General features: G+C 36.7%; 1 protein-coding gene across 1 annotated transcript in view; it reads left to right on the forward strand.

Moving 5' to 3' along the window:
* Nucleotides 1-17,639, forward strand: part of VPS13C (vacuolar protein sorting 13 homolog C) — a 187,643-nt gene extending 170,004 nt beyond the window's left edge. Inside the window, exons 82-85 of the mRNA XM_073303628.1 lie at nucleotides 9,673-9,764; nucleotides 11,528-11,648; nucleotides 12,900-12,989; nucleotides 15,597-17,639. Of these exons, the coding sequence (XP_073159729.1) occupies nucleotides 9,673-9,764; nucleotides 11,528-11,648; nucleotides 12,900-12,989; nucleotides 15,597-15,701 (408 nt within the window). The 3' untranslated portion in view covers nucleotides 15,702-17,639. The remainder of the gene's footprint in view (nucleotides 1-9,672; nucleotides 9,765-11,527; nucleotides 11,649-12,899; nucleotides 12,990-15,596) is intronic.
* Nucleotides 17,640-18,355: the final 716 nt, after the last annotated feature.

Below are 18,355 nucleotides of genomic sequence, written 5' to 3' on the forward strand. Positions count from 1 at the left end.
CTCTCCCCTTGCATACGCAGCAAGAACTGGAATAATGGAGTAAACATTTTCCATATTTTTTCATGATTTCCTTCATGGGCCTTTAAGAATTTAGATTAAGGGCATGATTCCATAAAAGAAACTCAAATTATTCATTGACTTCTATTAGAACCTCTATGTAGGAGTTGAATGGCACTTTAAATTACCCAATTCATAGTAAGAACAAAATAATTTACCTGTTACAGTCTAAAGGGTAAGACTGGACGGTAGTACATGCTAACATGAAATCATTTCCTCTTGCGTGTTTTTAAAATGATGTTGGGCCTTACTTCTGAGCTCTGAATGGCAAGTGTTAATAAAGTGGTCACTAAAGAAATATTCAAGGTAGTGTAGATGATAAAATGCTGCTTGACTAGTCAGCATTCTCTGGAGGGTATTTATATAGGGATCTTGCTTAAAAATGCCAAGAAAAGAAAGTAAGCATGGCTACTAAAAATGAATAAAAAATTTGCTCCTGTCTATGAAAATGCTTTTGTAATTTCGTGAGTCGGTGATATAAAATTTGAAAATATATCAGATAAAATGCTTCCATTCGTGGTTTAAATAAGCTGCTATAGGTCTGCCCTTGACACTGCTGACTAGCCACATGACTCCATGTTCATATTGAAAAATGAATAATCTTCTATATGATATGTTCTTCCAATCAAGGAACAGAAGGCTTGGTTAACTCTGCCCTTTGCCCCAAATAAACTTTTTGTATTCTATTTTATGCGATGCATATACATACTACTGCACATCATTTAAAACTGTAATCCCTAGTATGTAAATGCCAACTTTTTTAGCGTGAGTGAAGCCACGAGTCTCTCCTTGATTTGTGAAATTTCATATTAGGGAAACCAATAATTAATCTTACTAGCAACAAAATGTCTGTTCTGTGTTTTATGCATAAACGCTGTTGACAAAAAATTTTACTGGCTTCAGACATTTGTCTTAAACATTATTTATAAGATTGTGATCAATACAGTTGTGATCAATACTCAACACTTCTTTTCTGGGCTTGTTGTGGTGCTTGTGTGCATCTCTGCACTAGCATGAATTTTTTTCAGTTCCCCTCTCAAAAATTCTCAATATTAAATAGTTGCAATCTTTTGTAAAACAATACTATCTTAAACTTAGTGCAAAAGCAGAGTTTTTTTTAAAATTCATGTTTGTCATACCATATTAAATAAAAATATAAATATGTTAGTTCTAGGTGTGTGCTTTTCACTCTATTACTTAAAAACACTTTTCAGTGCAGTGTTAGACTTCCTGGTCTGTTATGTGGGGAAAACGCTTTTGGTACATGAAAAGGAAAGATGTAGCACAATTAATGTTGGAAATTGGCTGCTATAAATATATGGAGCCTCTAAGATTTGTATGTTTAACCTATTTTTTGTGGATTAAAGTTTTGATAATATTATTCAAAAAAAATATTGCTGTACATAGTTTTCCATATTGAATTTTCTTTCTGTCGAAAGCTAGGAAATTCTAAGGTCACTGAAACAGCTCTCTTCACCACCCAACGCTGTTGCTGTACCTGTACATTTTGAGGTTATAGAAATCAGGGTGGTAGTGTAGCATAGCACACATGAGCTGTTTTAATGATCAAACAAATACAGAGTTGAGCCTTAGAGGGAAAATAGGACATTTAGTAAAGGAGTCTTAGCCTTTAAACTAAATCACCGTTTCTCATAAAAAGTTTGCACTTGTCACAACACTGCATAATAACTCAGTCTGAGTCCTAATTTTGAAATTCCTTGAACTAAATTTGTCAGAATCTTACAGTTAGTGAAACATAAATGTTTTATTTCATACTTCTGAGGGGATTCTGCACCACTGCATGTGCAGAATTCATGTCCCCCTGCAGAAAACATATTATGTTGGGGAGGCGCTGCAATTACACCTTTTTGCACACCAGGGGCTGCTGTGGTGTCAGAGTGGGCAGCCAGCTCAGGGCCAGAGCAGCCAGCTGCAGAGAGGGAGCGGGCAGCTACTGCCCCATCATAGTATCCTGCCATGGGGCCAGGTGGGAAGACAAGGGATATGGGAGGGATAGATAGCGTGGGCAGACGGGGCTGCTGGGGGTGGGGGTTATATAGACAGGCATTCAGAAGAGCTAGTGGGGGGGAACAGATGGGTGGGGCCTGGGAGCTAGTGTGGTGACAATATTGCGTTGGGCTGAATGGGAGTGGAGGTGCAGAAACACATGGGGATGGCATGGGGGGATGCAAGGAAAACATGAGGATGGGGGAGGGTAGTGGCTGAGTGCGGGTGCAGGTACACATGGAGATGGGCAGGAAGAGGAGTGCAGGGACACGCGGGGACTGGAGCAGATGTGCCTGAGTCAATTGGAGAGGCTAGGGGTCAGCTAGGTTCTGCATGGGGGAGGCTCCCCAACTCCTTAACAGTCTTTCTCTCCCCCCCTACTCCCCCCAAAAAAACACAAAAACCACCTGTTCCATACTTCTCCCATCCATACCCAATAAACCTCCAGGTTCACTCCCAGGCTCCTGCCCAGACATTACTTGCCTCTCCCTCAGCTCCTCTGTTACCCCTGACTCCCCTGAACCTTTGTACTACTTCTGAGGGGTACAGGAAATAGGTTTCTGTCTTGTAGTTTAAATGAATTATTACTCAAAGTTCTGTATTAATGTGCCTAATAAGGAATCTATTTGCCAAAAACCATTTCTTGAATCTTTTTTGTTTTCTGTATTGTTATAGACATACTTGCTGACAGGTATTTTGAAATAAATTACCAAAATAATTGAAACTGGTGTGATTATATTGTGGTATTTTAACAAATAAGATATGCAGAATTTTCAAAATTTTACAATACTGTGTACAACACTTTTTTTTTTTTTTTTTTGGTGCAGAATTCCCCCAGGAGTAATTTCAATGTAATCCTCATGTTTTTTTCCTAGTGAATTGGCCAGAGTATAAGCCTAAGAAAATGAATATTTTTAGTTGTAAATGAGTTACTATAGTGTAAATTTGTCTCAGACTTCGTTCCTTTCATTCTGTTGCATTTGGTAGCTTCACAATACTCACTGTCTCACAGCCTTGCACCATTGACATGTTCAACTGTCCTCCTCTCTGCCACTGTCCTGCTGCCACTTTGCCACAACAGCATTTCCAGGCTGTTGTTTTCCTGCTTCCGAAATCCTTGTTCTGGTCTTGAACATATCATGTCTGAAACACTGACTCACTTTGTCTTGTTGAGTAATTCAACTAAAGTTCTCCAGTGAAAACCTAGACTTCTCTCTGGATCATACCTAGGGTTCATTTGCCTTCTGCAACAAATTTAACCTTCTCATTGTCACTTGATTGGACCTTCTCAAATTTTATCTCCGTCTCACCACCCCACTCCTGTGTATCTGCTACCTTCCTCACTCCCTCCACTCTTCCTAATGTGAATGCCTAGCTACTAATTCTTTTTGCACACTTATTTCCATTTCTTTTCCCCTGTGTCTGGAACTCACTTCCTTACCAAGTCCACCATGCTTCCACCATCTCCTGCTTAAAGTCCCTGCTTAAAATGCAGTCTTCAACGAGGCATATAAAATTTAGGATGCCCCTCTAAAATTAAATGTAAGTTTCTAAAATAATTAAGACAAAGTCTTGGAATCTTGAGGAAGAATGTCTTACTTTCCAGACTACCAGTGATGGTGTTTTGTTCTGTCTTAAAGCTGGATTATGCATGAAAGGCACTTGATTGAATTGGGTGCTGCAGACTGGCATCCCAGAAGAACTTTGGCTGTGAGGCAGTAACAATGCCTCTTCGATTGTAACCTCTGGAATGCCCTACAGTAGAGTGTCCATAGCTGACCAGCTCTGCTAGTCAGTGCAGAAGATTGGAATGGACTCAATTACTCACCAACAAGTCGTGGGGTAGCTTGTGCCATTAGTTGTCTTGGCCCTCTATAGCCCAGAATGTAAAAATTGCAGTTGTGACTGACTGCTGTATCATGACACTAGTGGGGAGTTCTTTTGCTCTGTTCCCCACAACGTCTGCAACTCCACACACAAAGTAAATTTCAGTCTAATCCATATGTAGAGAAGGCAGTGGCTTGTCTGTTTTAGTTGTCTAAGGGCTTATAATGGTGCTTTACAAAGAAGGTAGAAAACCTCTTGATAAAGTGAGCTAACTTTTCATACTTAATAAATAGTTAATGATTTATCCATTTATAGGAACGTGAAATAATTTGCATGGGATGGTGACCTCTACTGGATTGTGAACGTGTACAAAATGATTTGGACAAACTGGAGAAATGGTCTAAAGTAAATAGGATGAAATTCAATAAGGACAAATGCAAAGTATTCCGCTTAGGAAAGAATAATCAGTTGCACACCTACAAAATGGGAAATGACTGCCTAGGAAGGAGTACTGCGGAAAGGGATCTGGGGGTCATAGTGGATCACAAGCTAAATATGAGTCAACAGTGTAATGCTATTGCAAAAAAAGTCATTCTAGGATGTATTAGCAGGAGTATTGTAAGCAAGACACGAGAAATAATTCTTCTGCTCTATTCTGCGCTGATTAGGCCTCAGCTGGAGTATTGTGTCCAGTTCTGGGTGCCACGTTTCAGGAAAGTTGTGGACAAATTGGAGAAAGTCCAGAGAAGAGCAACAAAAATGATTAAAGGTTTAGAAAACATGACCTATGCGGGAAGATTGAAAAAAAAATTGGGTTTGTTTAGTCTGAAGAAGAGAAGACTGAGAGGGGACAAGATAAGTTTTCAAGTACATAAAAGGTTGTTACAAGGAGGAGGGAGAAAACTTGTTGTTCTTAACCTCTGAGGATAGGACAAGAAGCAGTGAGCTTCAATTGCAGCAAGGACAGTTTAGGTTGGACATTAGGAAAAACTTCCTCACTGTCAGAGTGGTTAAGCACTGGAATAAATTGCCCAGGGAGGTTGTGGAATCTCCATCGTTGGGGATTTTTAAGAGCAGGTAGGACAAACACCTGTCAGGGATGGTCTAGATAATACTTAGTCCTGCCTTGAGTGCAGGGGATTGGACTATAGATGACCTCTCAAGGTCCCTTCCAATTCTATGATTGTTTTTCTGTATTAGCTGGAGTGATTTTAGTGAATGTCCAGTTCAGCCCTAAATGCAACTAGTGACAGTTATACCCCAATCCCTTTTGGTAGTAGATCTGGTTAACTTTTTATTTTTTGCAAAAAAAAAAAAAAATTCTTTATCTTTTAATTTATCAAAAACATTATCAGAGGTTCTAGAAACTGCTTGCTTATCAAAAGCCTTTTAAAATAAAAATGTCTGTCTTGTAATTGTTCTATCAAAAACATGACTGAAAAATGGTGACAAACTGAAAAATGGTTGCATTTTAAAATGATAGTAAATATAAAATTTTCTTGAAAATAAATTTTCACCTTTAGAACTAAATGCCAAGTAGAGCTGGTCAATTGTTTATTACTGCAATTGTCCTAAAAATTAACTGGGTATTTCAAAATGGTAGGCTGAAGTTAATGATTATGTGATTATCACTGGGGACAGAGAAGTTCCAAAGTTTCTTGTAGATACAGTTAACCTACTTTCTAAACTAAAAGCTAAACTTGGAGCTCTTCAGTCTTGTTTTGTAAGAAAGTTGAAAATGACTGTCCTTAAATGGTTATAGAAAGAACAGTTAATTGGACATAGAGGTAAGGTATCCAAGACCTCCCATCTGTCCCTCTCCCCAAAAAAATGTTCCCCTAGAAAAGCGTAGGAGCTCTTGAGAATGAAATGCTGCATTCTCAGACTTTCCAGCTATATTTGTTGGTTGGTTTGTTGATTTATTAATAGCAATGTAACCAAAATTGTTAAAAGAAACAGGAAATGGCATTGACTTGAATTTGTAGATGGTGGTTTTATTTTGAAATATACTTGTCATCTCTGTATCTTTAACTGGCTTTAATTTTTCTAAAGACAGCTAAGCTAGTAAAATAGCAGCAAGATAACCAGCTAGCCTACTGCACATAAAAGTGTAAGTTGAGGTTTTTATTTAAGGCTGAGCGCTTTTCAGTATTTTAAGCTTGTTTTAAGAAGGAAATTGAAGAGGATTCTCATGTCTCACACTGAAATTCCCAAAGATGTTTTGAGTTTCTTCAAAAAGGATTACAATTGTTCAGCCAAAGAGGAAAAATAGAAGATCAATTTAATTTATGGCCAAATGTAGGAGCAGGTTTCCATTTCCAGTTTGAGATATGGTGTCTTTCACAATCAGCCATTGAATATGCACACCTAACTTTAGGATTTGGCCCATAGATTACAACGTACAGTTATGTTTGGAATGAAGCTGGCAAAATGTTTTTTGCTCCATTTAATTGAAGTAGTAAAACAATGATGCTTCAGATGTATAGGAAGTCCATTAGATAGGTTGAGGGTTATGTATTTCAGAATTCGTACATTGCCTTAATTCTCTAACTTGGAGGGATGTGAAGAATTTTCTTGGATCTATATTTGAATGTGAAGCTCCTGCTTTCTCATTTCTTTGGTTTGGCATTGCACATTTAAGAATATCAGAAGAAGTCTAGTTTGAAAGAGAAGAAGTCTAGTTTGAAAGTGTTATAACATGAACCTACACTAGATTAGAAACTTGTTTGTAATGATTTGTGGTGACTGAAAGAAATGGATATTGGATTAAAAAAGATTTATTGGAGTGTCTTGTTGTTGAAACCCTCTCTAAAGGCGCACAGAGTCCGTATAACTTTAAATGCTGGAATTTTAATCCATCTTAACTGAGTTGAAAGATAATGTATATTGCAATGTATAATATGTTTTAAGTACTTGGAAAGAATTTTTAAATATGGGAAAATGAAGTGCAAACCTAAATAAGTGTTGAAACTTATTTTAATGGACTTGGTATTGATGTGAACCATGATCACTTTGAGACCTTTCCATGTATTTTACTTGAACTAAACAGCAATTGTAGCTACACAGTAGAATATAGAAAGAAAGAAAGAAGCAAAGTTAATCTTAACTTTTATGTTCTTGATAGATATACATTAATACAGTGAATATTTGTTTAAGAAATCTACTGAATTGAAAATTTAGCTTTAACAGGGGAATAACTGAAGAAAAATGGACCCAAATTCTTTCACCTTTCTTCCATTGAATGTCATTCAGGTTCATGAGTAGCCCACTGACTTAAGTGGGACAACTCACAAAATATGCAACTATTCGGCATGAGTAAGGGTATTGGAACTTGACCCAAAGAAAATTAAGTAACATTAGTAGCAATGAGGAGCTAAAAGTATTCATGTTAATCAGTTATATAATTTAAGTAAGGTTTGGATTATCTTGATCACAGAAGGACTTCTGGGCATCCAGTTATAGGCATTAGCTGTATTCTTATCCAAGGCAAATCCATTTTGCATCCCTCTAAGCAGAGGATGTATGGTTTTCTTTACTCCTTTCATTCCCCCACATAGTTGCATCAGTTTCACACATGACGACAGTGCATGCTGCATTCTAACAGGCAGTGTAGGGAGTTGGGTTAATTTAGAAAAAACTGACATGCACTGATTTGCTTTATCTTGCTCATTTTATTAACTAAAAATATTATTTCTTAGAAGTCTATGTGTTCTATAAAGACTTCAGACAGTAATTATAATAATGTTTATCAGTGCCTTGACAGTATTGAGCTGAAATCTTATTAAACATTTATTCAAAAATATATTGCAAATATTCTTGTGTATTGAAATCTCTTGTGCTTGGCAATAAAGTGTGAAGTTGATTCTGTGAACTTGGAAAGTAGGGATGTTGTTTTTTTACAGTTGCTATTGCCAAAACTTAAGCCAAACCCATCCAAGTATGATAAATCATAAAATAAATTATGCAGGATTCATGCCTCATGATGTACTACATTTGTAACAGACATGGTCTAAATTTGAATACCATGACAGAATCTCCCAAACGCTACATATTTTATGTGTACATGAGCATAAAGCAGTTTACAGCCCACATCTTAGGCTGCCATATTAACATTCCTTTTTAACCCTAGCAAATCACCTCCCCTGCCCTTAATAAGCTGCCTTACAGTTGAGCAACTTTATGTGCATTTCCCCAGAACATACAGACTGTAAACAAGAAACAAGTTAATCCAAGGGAAGAACTTGGATTTTAAATCACTGTTTACCACATAAGGCAAGAAGCAAGTTTTCTAATACGTGCAAGTTTGTCTGCATATGATTGTGGAGTTAAAATTGTGTGTTCAGTATGATTTCATTTCTTGAAATTTGTTTCTTTGAAATTTGTTTCACAGTTTTACCTTCATAACTTACTGTCATCTTGTCTGTTTGCTTTCTCCAGAGCCCACAGATGTGTTGTCATATCCCCATCAGTTTCATAGCCTCAGTATTATCATTGGCTCTGTGTATGTAAATGCGTGGAGGGGACTGCTTGGTTTTTTGGTGTTTTATGAAATGTCAGTACCTGGCATTTTTCTGTGATGTATCACAAAGATAAAGGTTCAATATTAGTGACTGAATCTCTCAAATGCTACATATTTGAAGTGTACATTAGTATAAACGAGTCTACAGACAGCCCCCAGACAGTATTTACATTGTTGAATTGTCAGGTTTCAGTTAAACAGCAGATAAAAACGTTGCTAATTCTAAGAACTTGGTTTAACAGAATAAAGTCCATAAAAACTCACTGGAAATAAAAACAATTTTTTTAACTTTACTGTTACTTGAAGACTCCGCTCCCTACTACTTATGTATCAGAAACATACCTGAGATGTTGGATTTACTATGCATTTTCCTTAAGCTTCTTTTTCAACCTATATGTTCCATAAATACTTGTATCTAACATTTCACTTGCTAACATTTTATAATAAAAGGCGTGATCCTGAGAGGTGCTGAGTAGATGCAACCTGATAGTTTCTTGTGTGGGACACCTCTCCCTCCCTCTCTCTCTCTCTCTGGATCATGGTCTGAGTTGTGTGTTTAAAACTAGGCATATTCTTTAAACAACATATCACAGGATTCTCACTCTTGTGTTAAAGGATCCAGTGTGAGGCTTGGCAGAAGGAGAGAGCTCCAAGACTGCCAGTGGCAGAAAAAGAATGACAGTGGAAAAAATTAATAGGAATCTTCTACCTGTTTGAGTGGCTGAGGACTTGAACAGATCTCCAAAATGACTTAACTTGGGTTTGAGACTCCCATGAGATTACTCATTATAGTTCTGTGACGTTAATAAATTTTTGAGCTGGAAATAATAAATCCAATATAAATTGAGAGCTCATTTAAAATATGTTCCTAGAATCATAGAAATGTAGGCCTGTAAGGGGCCTCAAGAAGTCAAGTCCAGCCCTCTCTGCTGAAGCAGGACCAAGTAAACGTAAACCATCCCTACAGGTGTTTGTCCAACCTGTTCTTAATAAACTGCAAGGATGTTGATTCTACAATCTACCCTGGAAGCCTATTCTAGTGCTTAACTCCCTTTATAGTGGGATTTTCCTAATATCTAACCTAAATTTCCCTTGCTGTAGACTAAGCTCATTTTGTCTCATCCTATCTTAAGTGCACATGGAGAACAATTGATCAAGTGCTCTTTATAACACTTATTTGAAGACTGTTAACAGGTCCCACCTCAATCTTCTTTTCTTAAGACTAAACATGACCAGTTTAAATCTTTGTTTTCCTTTTTCAGAACTCTCATATCAGAAAGCTGGAAGGAGAAAGTTATCGATACCACTGTGTGCTTCCAGGAGGCAAGAAGACAAACCTTGTTGTTACCAATAGGTATTACTATCAGCATAGCCTAATGTCTATTCAAAAGCTGCTTTTTAGAAGAGTTCCATATTTTCAGGGCTTTGTCTCTCTCTTAGTGTGATAAATAAAAATCAATTATTCTTTGCCCTATGGAAGTTATATTAAACTTCTGTGAACTTTCCTGTTTTCTATTTCCCAATATTTTAAACTTCCTTAATTTTGTTCCTATAAAAATTTTAAAAGGAACCAAATCTCTATTGATATTAATATACCTGCTTGGGAATACATCTTAATCAATGTCATTGTGGTTTGTGGCATTTTTCATGCAACTGTACTTGACTAGGAAGCATACAATGCATGCAAATGAACATCCACAAAGATAATCTCTTTCATGTATTAGATGAATGGACTCCAGCACTGTGGGTTTGGTTTCCCAAATGATTGTTTTGCCCCTTTTACTCAAATAGGTAGACTAGGTTATACTGAAACTAAAATTCCTAAATTGTTGTAACAATCAAACTCTAATTGTTTGAGAAATGGATTTCAACCTTGTTTCTTACATTACATTACTCACATGCTGTATACATCTACTTTATCGCACTTGCTCCAACAACTGTGCCAACATTAATGTGCCGGTTGAGGCACCTGTGCCTTTTTTGTACAAACATGGGAAGCAATATAACAATCGCTACTTAGGAACAATGAGAACATTACTTATTAGGTCACTGCCTAATGGTCTTGGACCCAAACAGCTGAGCGATTTGATGGTTTTTTAGAAGTGCTTAAACAGAAACCAAGAGCACATGAGAAACAGAATGAGTGGCTGGTTTCTGATCTTACTGATCACATGGGGTAAGTTTGCCAAATACAAGACCCACATGAAAATTCCTCTTAGTTAATTTTGACAACCTATCCACCTTGAAATTCACAATGCAGTAGAAGAAGCCTGTTGAAATTACTATTGAAGTCCTGATAGTGGTAACAAGTTAAGGCTTGTCTTCACTGCAGCGTGAGCTTGAGATATAACTGGAATGCAAGTCCTAAGCAGACTCCTGTCCCCACACACAAATTTTGTAGCTAGAGTTAAATGTTTAAACTCAATTTAACTTAACTTAGAGTTAAGTTTAAACTCAAGCTAGCTGGCCTGTTGGGGACATGGGTTGACGTTTGAGTGCTGCTGATGCTCCAGCTAATAATGCAGCAGGAATGCAGCTACAGCTTGAGTTAGCACAACTCATCAAATAGCTCTGTGTAGCTCAAGTGTGTTTTTTGCTGTGTGCTGGCTCTTGAGTGGAGCAACTTGAGCTAGCTGTGGCAATGAAGATAAACCCTGAATTTTCAACCAACCAATTGCTGTTTGGGTTTTTTTTTGTTTATGCAGATTGGTCTAAAACATAAGCTATTTTTGAGTACTCCTGATACTCAAGTTATCAAGGTAGTCCCAACACCACACCCACAGCCCTCAAGTAACACAGCTCCAGAGCCAAGGGGTCATTATCACTGGTCTGTTATAAATATAAGGACAAGGCGGGAGGGATAGCTCAGTGGTTTGAGCATTGGCCTGCTAAACCCAGGGCTGTGAGTTCAATCCTTGAGGGGGCCCTTTAGGGAAGAGGCAAATGTTGGGGATTGGTCCTGCTTTGAGCGGGGGGTTGGACTAGATGACCTTCTGAGGTCCCTTCCAACCCTGATATTCTATGATTCTAAGCCAAAATTAACCTTGTTTTCTTCTGATAAAGTCGTGGTCCTAGGAGGAGGTTAAATATTTCACATTGCTTTTGTCTTTTGGATAGGAGGCTGATGTGTGTAAAAGACGTGGATATCCTAGGCCATGTAACAGACTGGGATTATTTATTTGAAGATTTTACACATCCTCCTTCTGTTGAAACAAATATACTAAAAATCACTGTGAAGGTAAAAGAAATGTTTATGCCTTTGAAATACAGATCTACTCTGAAAAATTATTTAGATTTAAAAAGTATCAAAATGGCATTGTGGAGTTCTGTGTGTCAGTGATTACAGTGAGAGTGGTGTTTTCCTGCCACCCTGAAAGTCAAATTGAGTTCCTCCCCCTTGCCCCCACCCCGGCCTTACATCTTCCATTAATAAAGGTTTTGCAGGCAAAATTATGCCCTTGGCTAACATTTGCAACCCCATGATGTATACATAGGCTCTCTGTGAAACCTCTCCATCTTTACTGCCTTCAACAGACATGCACAGTTTTAACTGACTGAAATTTTTTAATAAACTTATGTCAAGTACAGAAAAAGTATATTTTAATAAGGCTCAAACCTGTATTTTTATAACAAGTCCAAAAGCTTAACTTTTTTCTGCAATGGTATACTGAAAATTTTTATTTAAAATTTTTTTACACGTAGCACAGCCTCTGCTGCTTTCAGCATTTGGTCTTAAGACTTATATTGATATATCAATTTTCAATGAAGAATATGCATCCAGTTCCTTGGAAAATTCAAGAACTTAATTGAAAGTTAGGAATCCTAGATTTGAAGAAGCAATCTTATCAGGCTGTTTATATTACCAGGTGTTCTTATATTGTTACTGTATGTCAGCCAATTTCAAAATCTTTGCATTTCCAGGATGCTAGCTAAATCAAAAACTACCATAATTCAGCCAGTGCATGCTGCATGTGTAATGTTGATGACATTTTTTGTGCCTTGTTATACTCTTTAAAATGCCCTAATTACATAAAAAGCGTGATTTTCAGGAACTTAGATTGTAACATCATTCTACTTGAATTGTATCCTTGCATCACTTAGCACTTTGTTGTCATTTCTGAGTGGAGCTAATTTTACTGTCCTCCTATATCTAAAGATTTTGCCTGAAATTTAGGGAAATAGACTAGTATTTTTAATTTTTCACTGGTTATGAGTTCGCTAGTAGTCTTGTTGCATGGTACTTATCCATAGAAATTCACTAATTTAAAATTAATTTTTCAGATATGTAAACATCTGTCTCTAAACATAACTACTTTGATAATAAATTAGGATGATTGTGGGGTAAAATCATTTATTTATAATATGGCCTGGATCTGTACAGAAAGAAAAGCAGATATAACTTAAAAGATGGCATTTAAGCACCCAGTATTGGGTTGTGAATTTTTTCCCCCAAGGCTTTTAAATTTATTTTTATTCCTCTTTGTAACAGGATCAGGGGCTATTAATGTTCCAAAAAAAGGACCATGCAGCTCATGAATGTCTGAAGAAAATTCAACTGAAGGATGAAACTACTGCAAGGGTAACCTTTTTTTTTTTTTTTTTAACATCTCATGCCATTCTAGCTAAATCAAAAACTACTGTAATTCAGCCAAAGGGGAGGGCCTGCTTGAAAGGATTAAAGCAGGCTTGCCCTGACTACTAGTTATTTGGTACAGAGGTCATTTAACACCGCAGTGGACCCAGATACATGTACCTTTTAAAGACGTACACCTTTGTGTACATTATCAATCCTAACAAAGACGGATAGTCTTTGTAAATTTCCCCTAAGGTAATATGTTTCTGAACACTGGGAATCTTGTGAAAGGCAAGATAGTGCCTTGGGAGGCCTCAAAAGTGCCTTCTGTAAGTGCTGAAAGGCAGCAGGTATGGTTCAGAGAAGACTGTAGCCCCAACTATGTCAGGTCCCTCCTTTCTCAAAGCAAGTGTGCATGTAACGACCCTCTCTCTGTGCCCAGAGCTACTTCTCAGATTTTTGAGCAAAAATTCACGTAATTTCTTATGTTTTGTTGTATTATCACAGCTAGGTAGAAGTGTTAGGTGACTTAGCTTTATTTTTTGTTTTGGAAACTTCAGGAACTCAGATAACAATGGCAGATTTAAGCACTTGCTCATTCTCCATATTGCAAGAGGTCAATGCATGTCCCTGTTGACTCTTCTATTAATTGGCTATATTGATTATTTGAAAATCTCCAATTAATAAACAAAACTTCTGGAGTTTGATAGGTTCTAGTCCTAGAATCAGGTATAGTAGTATTAGAATTACTGCTGCAACACTTGCACTTAGGAAAAGCTTTTGTGATTTTATTAACACTAGTAAAAACACAAATGTTCCTATGCAAATGAGAAAGTAACAGTAGTGCAATATTAATTTGACTTCCAGCATCATATCATATATATCAAATATTCACATACATACATATATATATATATCCCCAGCATCATATATATAATATGCATACTCGCACAGTTCTGGAAGTGGGCAGACAGGTGATGGTCCACGAGCCAACCTGTGTCTAGCATGCCAAGCAAGTCCAATGGTTGAGATTTCTGGCTTAGATGTTGGTTGGGCCTATTATAAGGTGTGATGACTGCCCTGAACATTCATAAGAGAGCTCTGCCTCCTTTGCTAACTAACTTCTTCACCTTAATAATGTTGTGGGTATCCTTATCCTATAGCTTAGTAATTAATGATGTCAAACTTATTAGCATATACATCAATTGGTTACTATGGCAATCTTGTGGTTATACATCTGCTGGTATTCCTATCCTAAAATACCCCAAAGTGGTATGAACAGATTTGTTGTGGTTACATGTCAGCATTTTATAAGATCTCAGCAGAACTATATACTGCAAAACAAGCAATATAATATATCTTATGACTAAGTGTAACTGCTGGTCAACTTGATTATGCTAAGGCTTATAGGCCTGAATTCCTTATGCTAACTCTGTAAGCTAATACCTTACAGGCTTGGGCCTTGCAGGTTCCTTGCATTACTGCTGGATACTATACCTTATTTCTGTATTCAAGCTGACTTAAAATCTATAGTGTATTTACCTAGACTAGTTCATAGGGCCTTCACCTCAATCCCACACTGATAAACAATGAGGGCTTTTTGCTATCCTCTCCAACCCATTTTACAGGGTGGAAAAAAATCTCTTGCCTAATTACAAGTTTTAGGTTGTCTTCAAATTTTGGGGAACCTAAATCTTTGCGGTTGGTTCACATTCAAAGTTTGCATTGAGATGTCGAGAGGTATAGAGAAGGAGATAACATACGCACAAGCCAGTTTCACTCTATCATATTACATACACTAAATGAGTACACTGTTTCTAAAAAGAAAGGCATGTAGTTTGAATCCAGGATAATGGAAATTAATGCATCCTCTTAGCTTAAAAGCTCCTTGTTGTATTTTTTTCATTAAATATGATACTCTCCTTTGGTATCCTTATTTTGTTACATTGTTTTGAGAAAATCATCTATTACTATTTTTGGGAATACCATATGATACTTAGAGCAGTCATTAAAATGTTAACCTTACTGAGTTGTTGGCTGTACATCCAATTTACAGGTAGCCAAAGCTTTCCAACTTAGGTGAATATGTTTAGTTAGACGTCTAAGTGGTCTGACTTTCAAAGCTACAGAGCACTGACTTAAATGGAAATTTTACATGCTCAGCATATGTGAAAATGAAGTTACTTAAGGAACCTTGTTGTATCAGTGCCCTAAGTGTGTGCCTAACTATTTAAGCATGTGAGGAGTCTTATTGAGGGCTCATGTATGTTTTAAGAATGTGAATATGCCCAGTGACCTCAGTTGGGACTATTCACTTGCTGAAGATTAGGCATATGCTTAAGTGTCTTGCTGAATAGGGCCTAGGTGCCCAATTTTAGGAGCACAAGTTGAAAGTTTTGGCCAGTGTTCACATCTTTACACTAGCGTTGATTGCTTTCAGACAGTGAGTGCCAGCATTTTAATCAGTCACCGTGTTTTGTTGTTTGCAGAACTAAAATACATTTTAGAAAATACACCTGTTTCAAAAATTGCCATAATTCAGTAAGTTGCAGCTTTTTTTGGTGGGGATAGCTAGATAAACATGGCCTTATTAATTTTACTATTGCTTTACAGAGAATTTGTCGTGCTGTTGACGAAGCCCAAGCAGCAAGACAGCAGCAAAAATTGGTGAAGAAAGCTTCACTGAAATTAATCAAACCACAACCACCACCCCAATGATAACAGGGCTTGCCTTTGGTTTAACCAGTGGTATGTGAACTTATTCCTGAAGATTTACCAGAAGCAATTTGTATACAATGTACAGAAAAAAATGAAATACACTGATGGTCTTCCTGCAGGGTGTAGCTCCTATGTTATCTAGACCACCTTTCATTTTTAAAAGTGAGGTTTCTTGGCAATTGTTGTATAACGTCATCTGATGGACTCTAACATTCCCCTTCAGCATATATATGTATTTTGACTATTTTGCAGGAAACAAATTCAATACGTTGAAAATTTCCTTTAAAAAAGAGAGACCTCTACTGATTTTCCTCTTGCCTTTTTTCCGATATTAAGAAAAATATCCAACAATTCTTTTTCACAGACTTGGATTGCTACTTGCATGAAATTATACCTTATTTGCACTATAACGTAATGGTTTACAAATGAATTAGCAATAAATAATAATTCTAACTTTTGAAAACTAAAATCCATATATATCTAATTGAAGCTTATTCGCAATATGTCTTGTGTATTAGAAAACATTTCTAATGTTTAAAAATGTTCTTGTGGTGTTGGTCTTTCTATACTTGAAAGAAATACAGGGCTGTTTTTACTCTGTGATACAAGAAAATATTGCACTTTAGAATAATGTAAAAAAGAATGGGTATATATAAAACACATCGTTACTTCTCAGTAGAGATGTTCACTTTAGAAATAATAGCCAATTTGTGTATTATTAGAAATGAAATGGCTCTAACTCACTTTAAAAATTGACAGCTTAGGTTCTCCTAACATGAGAAGCCATTTAATATCTTAACGCTTAATAATAGAATGGATTTAGTAGTAGATTGTACATGAATACTGGCTGTAGTTGAAAACTTAAATAGTTAGCAGGAAGATTTCCCTGTGAAGAAAATGCAACTTTTTTTATACAACAAATTATATACAGTTGGTCAAAAACTTGAACGTTGATATGTTGTCCATATTTCAGTATATAATTGAGATTTGCCTGAGATTTGCCATTTATTTAAATTGTATAATCAATAGCTGACAGTAGTATTCTTATTGAGTGTACTATTGCTTGTCTAGAATTCTACTTCTAGGCCCAAGTTCAACAAGATACATAAGCACATAACTAATTTTTAAGTGTGTAAATGGCTTCATTGACTTCATTGAGACAACTCACTGCTTAAAGTTAGGCACATGCTTAAGTACCTTTCTGAATCAGGCCTATATGAGCAAACTGTTCAGTTGAGTCATTGGTTAGATGAGACCTACCACTGTCAAATGTTTGGCTTTCAAATGAGAAAATATGTGCCCTAAAACACTACTTGTAAATTTTTGCATTTTTTACTTCATTCCTCAACTAGAGAAAAAAAACAGTTATTGACTTACCTTTCTTTTTCTTTATATATGCAAGCTTAAAGACTGCCCGTATGAACTCAGTGTTGAATAGATTCTTGCTCTGTTAATATTTGAACTTTATTTCCAGTCAAGCAATCATCAAAGATAGAGGAGGACCCAAATTTCAGATCTGTAGCAGAATCTAAACTTTCCCAGATTTCAGGGGTATGGAATTCTAGTGTTCTGACCTGGGTTCATATCTAATTAAGTGGGATACTTTGCCTGTCTTACCAAAGGGGAGAAATTAAAGATAATGAAAGTGTGCTGCCAAATATGAAGCATCTAGGGCAAACTTGCACCTGTGCTTCATTTACTGCTACTATGTACATTTGTAGTTTTGAACATCACATAGTACAGTAGGAAGAAAAACCCTTAATTCCTTAACTGTGAGGCCTTAGACACAGCTGTTGGCTAGAGAAGTCCTGAATGTGTAGTTTCATTCTTATGTTAAAACAGTATAGTGAATTGATAGAATGAGTTGTCTGGTATATTCTGTACATTTCAACTACTGTGTTTAAAATACGGACAAAATAAAATCTTTATATGCAGTTATTTATGGTTTGAGTCTCAAAAACCATGGTATGAATCTCAAATGATGAATGAGGTTTATTTTCCAAGTGAAATTTATAAACATTCTTAAAATACTTATGGTGGTGGCTACAGATGGGAAAAGAGTACTCACATACACTCAAATTGTAAACGTACATACTGCCCAAGAGTTCTCACTGTTTCATTGTTTTCTGCATTGCCTTTCCTGAGCTTGATTTTTGGCCTCTGAGGAGCAAACTGGCAAATCCTGATAGAAATCAGAAATTTCACTACTCTTTCCAAAATTGGTCTTGGATTTTTAGAGGCTGCCATGTTGATTGAGGGGAGTAATGGTGATTAAAACTGACCCCAAATTTCTGCTCACAGTTTCTGCTATCTTGACTCATGTGGCTCTCTTCTCTTCTATTATATCTGTAATAGTAGTTTAGTCTTGTCTGCAAATGTTGTAGATAATACTTAATCATTTAAATAAACATGAAGAAATAGTTTTCTATTCGGATGGAAAAATGGGGGGGAAATGATTTTTTTTTTTTTTTAATACTAACATTTTTACAACTTGGGTCATTTAGTAAGGGGTTTGGACATTTCGATTCACATCGCAGATCTCCACTACTTGAACCAACACAGTAACTGGTGGTACTGTCAGGCTGTTACCAACTATGTGGGCCAGCCACTAGAGGGGATCCTAAATGTACACTTTCCTAGTGGGTATCACAGCT

Source organism: Lepidochelys kempii, chromosome 10 (assembly GCF_965140265.1).
Source record: "Lepidochelys kempii isolate rLepKem1 chromosome 10, rLepKem1.hap2, whole genome shotgun sequence".
Taxonomy (NCBI): Eukaryota; Metazoa; Chordata; order Testudines; family Cheloniidae; genus Lepidochelys; species Lepidochelys kempii.